We start from the raw sequence: 14800 nt of genomic DNA, 5'->3' as shown, positions 1-14800 counted from the left end.
GGGTTTGTTGTTTTGGTTACATTTATTATGAGTTAAGATGATAACTAAGATGTATGATATATGGAGGAAAAATAAACTTGCTAGATAATAGTAACATAGTAACACGGGCACACGTCTAAACTTAATCCGCTGTGTGATGAGGTTGAAGTGTTGGAAGGAAGAAGACAGGGTCGCCGTGACTGGGACTCGTACACGTTCATTGCCCCGGAGGATGCAATCCCTAGGATTAAACAATACTTGGGTGATTTAGGCCAGTCTGCTAAGCCAAGTCTTAGAAATTTGGGAGTTATCCTGGACAAAGACATGTCATTAGCGCAGCACTGCAAGCAGCTGACGAGAAACTGCTTCTTTCAATTAAGGAAAATCTCGAAACTTAGAAATATGGTTTCACGAAATGATTTGGAGCTTATAATTCATGCCTTTGTGTCTTCGCGTTTAGACTATTGTAATAGTTTATTTTCATGCCTAAACCAGAAGGAGCTCTCTCGACTGCAATTAGTACAAAACTCTGCAGCCAGAATTCTAACACGTACTAATTGGAGGTCTCACATATCCCCTATCCTAAAAGAACTTCACTGGCTACCAGTGTCTTATAGGATACATTTTTTTTAATTTTGGTTTTAGTTTTCAGAGCTTTGCATGGTCAGGCACCCCCCTATATTAGTGACCTGATTCAGCGTTATACCCCTGTGCGTGCTCTGAGGTCTGTGGATCAGAACCTGTTGACGGTTCCACGCACTCGCTATTGTACTAGAGGTCACCGATCTGGCCGTTGCCTCTAGGTTGTGGAATGACCTCCCACTGTCTATGCGCTCTCTTGACTCTGTTGATGCCTTCAAATGCAGACTAAAGACTCATTTATTTGTTCAGGCTTTTAATTAGCTGCTTGTGGGTTGATATGATCATGTACTGTCTATGCTTTTATTGTGTGTATAAATGTTTTTGTTGTGAAGCACTTTGTGGCCTTATACCTGTGAAAGGTGCTATATAAATAAACTTTTACTTACTTATGTTTATTCAACGTCAACCATTGGTTAACGCTGTCTCAAAGAAATTCCAACAAAGAATGTACTTCCTTAGGAAAATGAATACTTTTAATGTTTCTTCAGACATGATGATTCTGTTTTATCGTGCTTTCATTGAATCGGTTTTATCTTTCTGCATATCTGCTTGGTTTGGAAGCCTCTCCCTGACAAATAAAAACAGACTTGGTAGTCTGGTCAAAGTGGCGAGCAAGATTTCCAGGAGAAGTCAGGCTCAACCAGGGGAGTTATACATAAAACAGGTCCAGAGGAAAGTTAGAGCTATAGCTCATTCACAGGACCATCCCCTTAGAACAGAGTTTGAGCTTTTGCCCTCTGAGCGGCATTATCGAGTTCCTAGCTTCAGAACAAAGAGGATGCACATATCTTTCGTTCCGGCAGCTGTGAGGCACCTAAATGGCACTTAGCGCTTTAACTTGCACAAGTTGCATTTTTGCACTTGATGGTGTCCTGTACTTTATTTATTTATTATATATTATGTACATTGGGCGCTAATGTGAATTCATTCTCTGCTGGTTGGTTTTGTTGGTGAGTGTTGTTGTATGTTATGTGTTTTATGTTGAGCATTTGCTGCAAATTCAATTTCTCCTTGGGGACAATAAAGGTACTTTGACTTTGACTTCAATAAACAAAAGTTGCGCACACAGCGCGTTCACCGTAACTCACTACGGCACAAAATAAACAAACAATAAACTCTTTTCACTATATAAGTCTCACACTCCACAGCGGCTTATATCCGGTCTCTCCACGCCAATTACTGCAACAAGACACAGGTGTTCGTCATTTACACTTGACCCACCTACGCACCGCTCCTCTCATTTCTCTCTCTCCCATTACAGACCTCGCGGAACCACGCCCCCCTAACCACATACCCCCACCGCCCAACTCAGGCCGGTGATCCGCGCGTTGGTATCCTTCATGCGGTGGAGCCATTGGAGGGGCGCGTGGTCCGAAAAGAGGGTGAATTCCCGTCCCAGGAGATAATAGCGGAGGCTGAGGACAGCCCACCTAATCGTTAAACATTCCTTCTCTATGGTGCCTTACATAGTCTCTCTCTTCGAGAGCTTCCGACTGATGTACAGCACCGGCTTTTCCTCACCCTCTATCTCCTGGGACAGGACCGCTCCAAGCCCCCTGTCCGATGCGTCAGTCTGCAACAAAAAGGGGAGAGAAAAGTCAGGAGAATGTAAGAGCGGCCCGCCACACAGGGCAGCCTTTACCTGGGTGAAAGCCTGCTGGCACTGCTCCGTCCACTGGACCGGGTCTGGTGCTTCCTTTTTAGTGAGGTCAGTCAGCGGGCTGGTGAGGTCCGAATAATTAGGTACAAACCTTCTATAATATCCCGCCAGCCCCAGGAACCGCCTCACCTCCTTTTTGGTCTTGGGACTCGGACAGGTTGCCACTGCTGCCGTCTTATCAATTTGGGGACGCACCTGTCCGTGACCCGAGTGGAAGCCAAGATACCTGACCTCCAACCGCACACTTCTTCGGGTTGGCCGTTAGCCCAGCAGCCCCTCTCAGCGACCTTAGGACAGCCCGCAAATGCTGCATATGACGCTGCCAGTCGTTACTATAGATGATAATGTCTTCTAAATAGGCAGCGGCATATGCAGCATGCGGCCGTAGAATTTTGTCCATGAGACGCTGAAAGGTGACTGGAGCCCCAAACAACCCGAAAGGAAGTGTCACAAATTGGTGTAATCCAAACGGCGTTGTGAAGTCTGTTTTTTCCTTGGACATAGGAGACAAGGGGATCTGCCAATATCCTTTTGTTAAATCCAGTGTCGAATAAAATCGAGCAGTACCCAGCCGATCAAGCAATTCGTCAACCCGTGGCATTGGATATGCGTCGAACTTCGACACAGCATTCACCTTGCGATAATCCACACAGAGCCGAACCGAGCCGTCCATTTTAGGTACTAAAACTATCAGGCTCGCCCAATCACTGCTGGATTCCTCTATTACTCCCATATGTAGCATTGCCTCTAATTCACTCTGAACTACTTTTTTTGTGTTCAGGCAAGCGATATGGCCGGCTGCGCATAACCACGCCCGGCTCCGTCTCAATATGGTGCTGAATAAGGTCCGTTCGCCCAGGCAGGGACGAGAACACATCGCGAATGCAAATTCACAAAGTCTAGTTCCCCTGTTGTATAGCCGGCTTTGTTTGTCCTGGGCCTGTAACAAATTCTACATTGAGAGGCACCCCAAAGTGTGGAGTTTTGTTCTCAGGTCCAGTACGTATTGAATTTCGTTCTTATTGTTTGAAGGTCCGTCCTCCCAAGTTTCTCTAAGGACATCTAACACCCCGCGGGGTTGATGCCCATAGAGAAGCTCGAAAGGGGTAAACCCTGTGGAGGCTTGCGGGACCTCGCGCATAGCGAACAAGAGGGGTTCTAGCCATTTATCCTAATTTTTGGCATCTTCCTGAACGAACCTCCGAATCATGGTTTTCAACGTGCGATTAAATCGTTCCACCAAGCCGTCTGTTTGTGGGTGATAGACGCTGGTGCGAATCGATTTAATGCCAAACAATTTGTAAAGTTCGCGAATAGTCTGTGACATAAACGCTGTGCCTTGATCGGTGAGAATCTCTTTCGGGATTCCCACCCGGGAGATTAACTGAAACAGTGCGCCCGCTACGCTTTTGGCGGAAATACTGCGTAGAGGCACTGCCTCTGCGTCTCACGTTGCATAATCCACCAGAACTAATGCAAAGCGATGCCCTCGTACCGATCGTTCTAATGGCCGATGAGGTCCATGTCAATTCGTTCGATGGGGACCTGCATAAGAGGAAGTGGGCACAATGGTGCTTTTGGGGTGGCCGGTGGATTTACCAACTGACATTCCTGACAAGACGCGCACCACCTGCGCACGTTCTCGTGAATGCCCGGCCAGAAAAATCGTGTCATTAGACGATTAAGTGTCGCTGTTTGTCCCAAATGCCCGGCCATTGGATTACAATGAGCCGCCTGAAAAAGCATTTCCCGACGGGTTTTTGGTATCAATAATTGAGTCGTATCTTGCTTTGACTTAGTGTCTTGTGTCACTCGATACAACTTCTCTTTTAAAGTAGCGAAATAAGGATATGAGAGCGGCCGACCTGGTTGGAGAAGCTGCCCGTCGATGGAACGGACCTGTTCAAAGGCATGTTTGAGCGTCTCATCCTGGGACTGTTCCAGGGGAACATCATGCTGCTCCGAGAGGATTCTCCTTTCGAGAGCACTCCGTTCCCCTGGCTCATCTCCCATTAGTCCCGGCTCAGCTTCTCCAATCTGGGCAACCGCCCCCTTCCCCCGCTGCTCTTTCTTCCAAGAGACATCCGCACATAAATATCCCAATAACACGCTAAAGTCTGGCCAATTTGTTCCCAAAATTAGCGGATGTCGGAGGTGCGGGCTAACCGCCACCTCTACCTTATGCTTTTGCCCCCAAAATTGAATGGCCACTGACACTAAGGGATAATTCACCACGTCCCCGTGCACACACCGAACTTAAACCATGCGGCTCTTATCCAATGCCACTGGTTGAATCAGGCTTTGGTGAATGGAGGTTTGGTTCCATCCTTAATCCACCAAGGCCTGATACGTACCCCCCTTGATACTCACAGGTATCTGGTACAGGCCAGCTTGATCGGGGGCAGCCTGCGGAGTGTCCGGGACCCCGGATCATTGTCCCCACCTCCATCACGGGACACCGATCTATAAAGTGACCCGGATCCCCACAACGCCAGCAAGCCGGCCCAGGCCTCCCTGCCGCCCTAGTGGCAGGAAGCGGGTCAAGGAACTGGCGTGGAGAGAGCAGGGGCATGGACGTTGTGGTGGTGGTGGGCGACGTCAGCCCTGCTCCCCTTGGCGGAGCTCTGGGACCGGCCGTCAGATCCGCCGCTGGCCCACTCCTCCATCAGGGTGCCGGTCGGGGTGTGAAACCCCCTCGGGACCTAGGGAGCGGGACAGGCTTAGAGGGAGGAGAAGAAGTGGGGGAAGACACAAGGAAAGAGGGAGGGAGAGAGAGAGAGAGAGGGAAGCTGTGAGTTCGCCGACCCCGGGGCACGCCAGCATCTGGTCCTCCGCCAGTTGGATGGCCTGGTTCAGCGACGTTGGGCGGTGGCACTGGACCCACTGCACTTTCTTCCTTGGCATTCCCGCCACAAACTGCTCCAGCACCACCTTGTCATTCACCTCTTCGACGTCGCTTCCCCGGCCATCAGCCATTTGCGGCATGAGTCCCGGAGCTGTTGTGCCATCGTGAAGGGCCAACCATTTTCTCCAAGGTCCAGAGACCTGAACCTCTGGCAATGTTGCTCAGGACTCCGGCCGACCCGCTGGAGTATGGCGTGCTTGAGGTCTTCGTAGACCAGGAGGTTCTGGACTGGTAGTTGTTGTGCGCCACCTGCGCCTCTTTGGAGAGCAGAGGAATCAGCTGCACTGACCAGTCCGTGATTACCCACCCACATGCCTCAGCAGGCCTCTCAAATAAATCCAGAAATGCCTCCGGATCGTCCTGAGGTCCCATCTTGTTGAGCGGCACTTGAGTGGGCTGGGCAGGTTTACTGGGACTCGTACATGTTTATTCAATAAACAAAAGTTGCACACACAGTGCGTTCACCGTAACTCACTACGGCACAAAATAAACAAACAATACTCTTTGCACTATATAAGTTCTCTTTCCTCGATCAACGATCACTCTTCCCACGATAAACGATCACTCCTCTCACGATGAACGATCACTCTTTCGATCACAGCCATACGAGTCCTCAGTCCTCCTCTCTCTCTCGTCTCGCACTCCACAGCGGCTTATATTCGGTCTCTCCACTCCAATTACTGCAACAAGACACAGGTGTTTGTCATTTGCACTTGACCCGCTTACGCACCGCTCCTCTCCTTTCTCTTTCTCCCGTTACAGACCTCGTGGAACCACGCCCCCCTCGCCACACGCTGTTTTAGCCACCAGTACTAGACTTCGTTTAGGACTTAGTCAGCACAGTAATGATCAACATTAATATGTCAACAGAACTCAACAAGATAATGTTTGCAACTTAAAAGGTTTCATTAAATCAATGAATTACAATTTTTAACTTACAACCATGAATTTATTTAAGTGGTGGAAACCGAATGATGTCTTTATTACTGCAGGACATTCGTTCAGTATGGTGACCTGATGTTCCCATAGGTTCAAGTTTCACTTGAAAGGGAACCTCTCAGGTTCTCTTACGAGAGGTTCTTTCGTATTGCGTAAGTTTAGCTTACGCTACGGGAAAGATTCATCTTCTCGAGATATTGAGGCCAAAAGATTATCCTTAATTTTGTATTCACTGTCAACGCAGTGCAGCAGCTAGCAGACCTAGAGCAGGTAGTCTTGCGTGCTCATTGGCTGCCCTGCGGGCATCTGCTGAAACCTACCAGTGAGCCCCGCGTGACGTCACGCCCAATGAAGGGCGCCCGCGCCTTCATAGCGTCATAGCCCGCCAGAATGGGCGTGGCTTAGCGTATAAAAGAAGGGGCTGTAAGCTGAATTCCCTGATTTTCGTCTCTTCAGCGAAGCCCTTCGCATCGCTGGATCTGAGAGAAGCCGCCGCCGCCGCCGAACAGCCAGCTTAGGACAGCGCTGAGGAAGCCGGCCGTCTTCGCCACCTTCAGCCATCCGTGCGAGCTACGCTATCCGGCGGCGTATCCCTTTTACTCTGTTTTATTTCCTTTTAGCATTACTCCTAAAAGAGCAGCGAGCGTCTTTTTCAAGATGCCTCGCCCTTCTTGTGGCTCGTGCAGGGCCCCGCTCAGCGTTGGAGACCGCCACGTGATCCACGTGCGCTCTCTGCCTAGGCCAGGAACACGCGGAGCTCGCCCTCGCATCTGGGGGCTGCGAGTTCTGTGAACAGCTTCCGCTGTCGACCCTGCGGGCTCGACTCGAAGCCTTCAACCCGGAAGCAGTCACTCCGCCCTTTGTGGAACCGCGCAAAAAGAAGCGCCGTTCACAGAGACAGCCGGAACCCGTGGCCACAGCGACGCGCTCACCGGAGAACCTCCCTCGAGCCTCGCTCTCGCCTTCCCCGCCTCCCTTCACCAACACGCAGCTGCCGCTCACGAGCCTCACTGCCGTCTCGTCTGAGGAGGAGGCCGAAGGACACGCCACGAGCGACTGCTGCTCCATCCTGGCATCGGATAGCGAGGAATGGTCGCTAAACTCCGCCTCCTCGTCGATCCAGGAATCCGGCCGTACCCGCGCTGGAGCTGATGCGGAGCTAATGCGTCTGCTGACGCAGGCGGTGGACCGACTCGGGCTCGAGTGGTCGCTGCCGAAGGAACCCCCGCCGAACAGGCTCGACGGATGTTTCCTGCAAAGTCGCCGCCGTTCAGCCCCAGCAAGCAGGCCCGCTCCGTTCCTACCGGAGCTTCACACGGAGTTGACAAAGTCGTTGAACACACCCTTCTCTTCGAGGCTTCAGTCTCAGACCTCCGCGTCGCTCTCCCAAGTGGACGGCACCGCCGAGAGAGGATACACGGCTATTCCTCCTGTGGAAGAGACGGTCGCAGCGCACCTTTGTCCGCCCTCCGCGAGATGGTGGTCAAGGTCAGCCCTCCCGTCCAAAGCATGCAGAGCCACGTCCGCCTTGGTCGGCCGCGCATATGCCGCCTCCGGCCAGGCCGCATCTGCTCTCCACTCCATGGCTATTTTACAAATCCTGCAAGCCGACCTCCTCCGTGAATGGGACGAGAAGGGCCAGGACCCAGCTACGGTTACAGATCTGAGAAGCGCGACGGATCTCTCTCTCCGTGTCACCAAGACCGCAGCTCAAGCCATCGGACAAGCCATGGCCGCGTTGACTGTGACAGAGGCACCTCTGGTTAACACTCGCGGATATGAGGGAGGCTGAGCGCGCCACCTTCCTGAACGCGCCGCTCTCCCCTACTGGTCTCTTCGGCCCAGCGGTGAATGGGATCGTTGACCGTTTTTCTGAGGTACAGAAGACCACGCAGGCCATGAACCTCTTCCTGCCGCGTGTAGTAATTTGCGTGTAAAAAATTGCTGTGATATGCTGTGAGTGGACCCTTCTCACAGACTGTTGATGTGTCTCACATTCACAGTTATCAACATCGCAAATCTAGAAATGTTTTCATATTTCCATGTTTAAATTTAACATACATTTATAACGCTATACTTTGCGTTGTATTACATTAGCAGTAAATTATAAATAATAAAATCTAATTAACTGCTGCAAGGTTTTCTAATACAACGGCCAAGGGAGTGTAGCGATTATACGCACGTATAAATATAATTAATTATTATTCATAACGGATTATGATCAATAATTAATAATTGAATTATTTTCAGAATTTACTGTAGCAAAATCAATAGTATGATCAGTTTATCAGTTCATCCAATGAACGGAGCATAAACAATCATTAATTCTAGGAAATATAATATCTTCTTGGCCAAGAAAGACTAATTCCCAGCTAACAGCTAAATTAAGAAATAAATCAAGGGTCAAAGCATAGGTAACTTAGATCGAAGGTCAAGACAATAAATCTGTAAGCACATAACACAAGTAATGCTTCTCTTTTCAAATACAAACAATACTTTATTGATTATAAGCCTATGACTAACACACAAAACAAATATCTAACACAAACACACGCACACGCATTCATACAAGTTGAAGAAAGACAGAGAGTGAGGAAGAATGAGTTTTAGGAGTTAGATGGTGAGATCCCAAGTTTCTATATGCACTTAAAAGACATGACCTGAACGAACCATCAATAATTAATTTCACCCTTGTATCGTTTCTTAGGCGGGTAATTCAATTTGATATTAAAATGCACCTGCAGTTTGAGCTAAAAGTCTGGAGGTACTTGCTTGTCCTTGCTTTGGGGTTCCCTTTTGTCGTGAAGGGGGTTCCCGGGTCCGTTGTTTGGCTGGCGGTCTCCTCGTGCTTGATAGATCTTGGGCAGCCAGTCACGTGGTGTGTTGGCGCGGATGAATGAAAGTCTTTGAAGTTGAAAGCTGGTTTTGCAGTTGAAACGTTAAAACGAAACTTTGCAGCAACACTTAACTTAGAACCGAGACTTTTAACGGAAAAGAAAAGAAACTAAGGAAAGAAACAAAAGTGACGAGATGGCTTGAATTAAATCTGTTTTAACCCATATCTTGATTTGGGTCATTTGTCTCTGCGTCTACATGGTTACTATAACCATCGTCGGCTCCACCCGGCTTGTTCTGCCGAAAGAGAGCATCACAAGAGAGAGAGGGCAAGAGCAGAGGGCAAGAGCGGATCACAAGAGCGCATCACAAGAGAGAGATTCTGTGTTCGGGTCTAAGATTTTAAACTCAAAATGTTTGTCCCGCCTCCTGGAGGAATTTGGAATTCGGACAATAAGATTACCCCCCCACCCCCCACCCACCTTCTCTCATCGCGAATCATGTGTTCTCTGTGGTCTGTTTACTCATCAGCTCGAAACAGAGGATTCAGTTTAGACATAATTTCCATTTTAAGAACATAAACATTTTTACACAGATTTCAATCAAGCCATCTTTTGAATTAAACACATACGAGCATAATGATAGGAAACACGACACTTTCATTTCAGTATCTCAAAACAATTACATGACTTAGATGTGATCTAAGCAGAATAGACACATACAGGGGTTGTAAACACAATATATAATTGTTATGTTACATGATTTTGATTCTGGGTCAGTCAAGAATTGTTCTGGGATGAGTTTTATGGATTTTAAAATGTGCAAGTGTGTCGGTGTGTAAAGTTTATGGGGTTTAAGAAAGACATTCCAGTCTGAGGTAATGAAAGTTCCTGCTGAAGTCTGTTCTTGTTCAACATATCATGAGACCTTGGTTCTTAAAGAAAGTCTGTTTAGTCGCAGGGGTCAGGTGACTTCTTGTTAGGGCCTCTTGTTTCACCATTTCTGAACAGATCTGTTCTTGCCGAATTATAAAACATTGACAACGTTTTTGGAATATGCAGCCCCTTGTGTTTGATTATGTACGAACGCTTCACTCGTGTGGGTTGCATTCTCGTTGTTGCTACAGGAGTGACAGCAAATTTCACATAATTCTCTCTCCAGGCTGCTGTAGCCTATTTTTCCCTCTTTTATAAAGTTGTGGAAACATATCATGGATTTTTAATTTTGCTATTGAAACAAATAGTAATACAAAAATAATATTTGCTGTCATCTCCTGTTCACCACCATTGAAGTTTACCCAACTATAATGCATTCTGCTTCTGAGAACCCAGAAAATGTGAAAAGGAAATTATGGAAATAACAAATCTTGCCAGATAAAACCCACAAAATTTGCTAGTGTCATGGGTTGGTCCACAAAGGGAGAGTAGAGGATCTAACAGCAAGAAGTGTATTTATTAACAAAGCATATAAAACTGATGAGAATACAAAGAATACAACAGCTCAGACTGGTAAGTAGTAGTACGCCACACACATAGACATAGCATGACTTTTACTCACTTCAGTATTCACAGACGTAACACTGGATTTTTTTTTTTTCGGAAACACGTAACACGGTGCATTATGGGAAATTAAGTTAAATGAGCAGCATTAAGAAAATACACAACAATAATTTCACAACAATAATGAGGGGTAAAACAAGTTGTGGGACTGATCAATCAATGAGAAACCATAGCAACCAAGTACACAGGGACTAAACGGTAAAAAAAAAAAAACATGACAATAGGCCTGACATCATGCTTCCTTTTATTAATATTTCACTGTTTAAAATGGTTGCTTCTCTCTCTCCCTCTCTCTACATATATATATATAATTATTTTTTATCTGACTTGGCTAGTAGAAACATCTGTTGTAGTTTTCCAACACAGGAAATACTGCGCTATATTTAACACGGTTGTATGTTATGAAACCACAATGAGGTTTCGATCTGGCATGCAAACAAGATTGATCGACACTCAGAGATTTGGTATTAGATTTTTGTTTTCCCAATGCAAATGAAACCTAAAGACCCATTGACAGATAGAGCAAACCCAAGATGCACTTGAACATAAATACTTCATGAGTTTAAATTTTTTATATACCAAAATAATTAATAACCAGACAGCTATTATTAATAGAGGATTCATTTGGTGTTTTCATTTCCATTTAGTAATACATCAATGGAAAAAAGTTATATAAATTAATTTCCAGTGCGATGGCTCACTGTGCTTTAACAGCTGAGTAGATTACTGTAGAATTCATCTCCAACACCTGGAGATATTAAGATATACAAGCTTAAAGAGTGTATTAAATATACATAAATCACAAACATATATAGAACATCATTAGCGAATCAAAATTATGTTCTGAAATATTTATGAAAAAGGGGTTTCATAGCTGACCTCTGAACTTGCATGATCGGTTTTAAACCAGCTGTCATCTCCTGGAAAATTAATCAAAGTCATAGATTTAGCACACTAAAGAACACACAGAGGTTAATGAACTTCCATCCTGCCTCACCCGGACTAGATCCTGCTAACGTCACTGAAGCGTAATGGATGTCCTCATCTTCTTGTGATTTTAATCCAGTGACATGAACTTCATCTATCGAAACAATACGACAATATCCCTCATTTCAAAGCTCATTGCAATCATAAAAACATGGATTATAAACATGGACACAGACACATAAAACATGCAAAACATTTTAATATATGAATTAAAGTTTATATTTGAAACATGCACTGTAGTTGTTTATGATGGCATAAATGTATAATGCCATTAGGTTCTCAAAAATCGACCCCCTCTTACCCTCATCAAGATAACGGTCTCAGTGGCAACGCTAATGTGCAGATAAGCTAATGTCCCTTTAAGGCAAATCAGTTGGCTTGGCTGCCGTTTTAGATACAATTTTTTTATGTAAAAAAAGGTATACAAGTACAGCTCCAATCTACTTGAATGGAGAGCCCAAATCATGATCAAATCTGTTTCTTTCAGGCTTATCAAGCTAATAACAATAAGCATGCATGTAGGCTACAAAAAACAGGCTAATGTCTCTTTAAAAAGTCAATTCGCTTTTGTAACTGAAATCAAAACAATTATTCAACTGCCACACTGAGTGTAACAATTTGTCCCATTTATTTTTCTATGGAGCATCTTCTCCTCCTCACACGGTCTCTGAGATCAGCTCACCTGTTTTTCGCTGACGTTTAAAAACTAGAAGTCCCAGCAGCAGAGTCAGCACAGTGCCAGTGACAGCACACACCACGATGATCACGATCTGTAGATGACTTTCCTGTGTCATGATATCTTCTGCAGAAACATGTGGAGTCAGATAATACACCAACACTGCTCAGCGTCATGACTACACTAATCACTATTTGTATACTATACGCTTAAAATATACAATATAATTCTGAGTTAAGGGTGAAAAAATACTGTAAAGTTATGGTTAAAAGATATTACTTTGGTTGGTTACAGTTGGAGTTCCTGATGATGAGGAAAGACTGATTGTTATAGGAGCCAGAGCTCTGAGTGTATCCTCAGTAAAAACTGCACACTGCCAGTGCAGCGGGTCTGTTTCATTGCTGGACAGATTCACTGTGAGTTGTAACTTGTTGTTTTTCTCAGTCATAATTTGCTGTTTTCCCAGCACTCCTCTGTTCCCCTCCATCCTGAGCCAGACGAGCATCACTGAATCAGTCACTTCAGAAACTTCACAGGTGAGAATCACTGACTTTTTCCTCAACACACGCTCCGCTGAGACTGAAATCAACAACAACATCAATGCCTTTTTAAATGCACTGAACAATGAACTGATGAGCAAAATGTGGCTGAAAAAATCAATGTATTTATTTGTACTGATTGATTGATTGATTGATTGATTGATTGATTGATTCATTCATTGATATTTGCAAACCTCTGATGGTGTGAAGCATTGTGGTTGTATATGTAGTTTTTTGTTCATCTGTAATACACCTGTATGTCCCACTATAATTGAAGTTCACAGGTGAGATGTGAAAGATAAAAACTTGACTATTGTATGTGGTTGAAGAAAGTCTTCCTGGTTTAATTGGTCCTTTAACTTTAACTTCTCTTCCTTTTTCAACTGCTATCAGATCAGTCTGTGAATTAGGCCTCGGCTCCCAGGTCCACTTCCATCTATGGTATTCCTTTTTAGACTTGCAGATCAGTGATACGTCACTATTATTAGAGCTTTGTCTGTAAATGGTATTAATTTTATTATATCCATTATATGAATCTGGAAAGACAATAGGTGACATGGTGAATTTCATTGAATACATCTCAGTACATTTCAGTTTTAAAAAGCACTGTCTATATGCCTAAATATTTTTTTTTATTTGAGATTACTTCTGCATGTTTAACTTAGTATTCTTAATGAAAATATTATTATTTAGGCATACACCAGAGATTTAATATAAAATATACTTACTTGAACGGAGATTAAGCGTGTGAATCCTAACCGTTGCTACTCTTCCATCTTCCATCAATCTACAGTAATATTTGCCCTGATTGTGTTCATCAACGGTGTGTAAGATGATGTAGGCAGAGTTGTTGTACAGTAGAGTGGTGTTTGATGTTTGTTCTCCATCTCTCTCCCACTGCAATGTTGAGGATTCAGACAGGAAAGAGACCTCGCATCGCAAAGACACATCAACGCCACGCAGAACTTTTAGAGAAATGAAATTAAAACAGAGTGAATAAATATGGGGGGCCCTATAACAAAATATTAGAATTCCTATGATTTGGATAGTTAAAATATTAGAATTCCTATGATTTGGATAGAGTTAATCAATCACATCATTATAGTCACAAGCATAATGTTTACTCGCATGTTAAATAATAATACAATACATTTTCTACCTGGCAGATTTATGTAAACGTAATCCTGTTACAAACACGGAGTATTGTTAAAATAAAAATTACAGGTTTAGAAAACTCAACATATCCTGTTCAACTAATCATAACTGACAAGTTTCCAGACAGAATCAACTCATTCAAAAGAAAGCAAAAATTATGAAACTTAAAAATATATATATATTATTTATGTTCAGGTTTGTAAAACTCACCTTCTTGAGATTTGCAAAAAAAACCACTTCTCAACATTAAAATTAAAACGGAGATAATATGCATTCTGTTTTGTTCTGTTTATTTTAGAGCAAGAGGAAATGAAAGAAGGAAGGAAATGTAGTAATGCGCTGTTCATTTTTTTTCTCTTTAATAAAAAACTTTTGACTTTACATTTTAAATAGAGATATTAAAATAAACAAAAGAATACTGACGTTTTAAATGGACTGTTTGGGTCAGCTGAGGTAGGCCTACCTTTTTGCCATACTTTGGATATTTGAGAACAGGATCACTGAAAATGGCACATACATTAAGTTTCAAGTTTGTATTTGTTTATATTGCACATTTAAAAACAGCAAACAGGGCTGACCAAAGTGCTGAACAATACACAAGATGAAGAACAAGGACAAACCACACTTTCATGACAAAAGCTCACAACAAATTAAAAGCTAAAGAAAAAAAAGGGTTTTAATAGAGGATTTAAAAACAGTTCGAGATTGAGCCGCTCTGATGTAAACCAGAAGGCTGTTCCACAGCCTAGGGCCAGCAATCGCAAAGGCTCTGTCCCCTCTATTCTTTAACCGTTATATGGGGACAGACAAAAGTCTCTGATCTCTGATCATCTTTTTATGACCTCAGGTTTTGTGTGGGATTGTGTGGACAGAGTAGCTCAGACAAATAGCTCGGTGCCAGATTATTTACGGATTTAAAAACAA

At 44.3% G+C, this 14800-nt stretch overlaps 1 protein-coding gene across 1 annotated transcript in view; it reads right to left on the bottom strand.

Annotated features, from left to right (window-relative positions):
• LOC130076826 (uncharacterized) overlaps positions 1-14218 on the bottom strand; it is a 60231-nt gene extending 46013 nt beyond the window's left edge. The window contains exons 1-3 of the mRNA XM_056242080.1: positions 14087-14218; positions 13450-13686; positions 12916-13257 (exon numbers count right to left, since the gene is read on the bottom strand). Of these exons, the coding sequence (XP_056098055.1) occupies positions 12916-13257; positions 13450-13686; positions 14087-14150 (643 nt within the window). The 5' untranslated portion in view covers positions 14151-14218. The remainder of the gene's footprint in view (positions 1-12915; positions 13258-13449; positions 13687-14086) is intronic.
• Positions 14219-14800: the final 582 nt, after the last annotated feature.

This window comes from Rhinichthys klamathensis, unplaced genomic scaffold (assembly GCF_029890125.1).
Source record: "Rhinichthys klamathensis goyatoka isolate OS25496 unplaced genomic scaffold, OSU_Roscu_1.1 h1tg000693l_1, whole genome shotgun sequence".
In the NCBI taxonomy this organism is placed as follows: Eukaryota; Metazoa; Chordata; class Actinopteri; order Cypriniformes; family Leuciscidae; genus Rhinichthys; species Rhinichthys klamathensis.
Note: the sequence above shows the minus strand (reverse complement) of the source record. Positions and strands in the feature narration are given on the sequence as shown.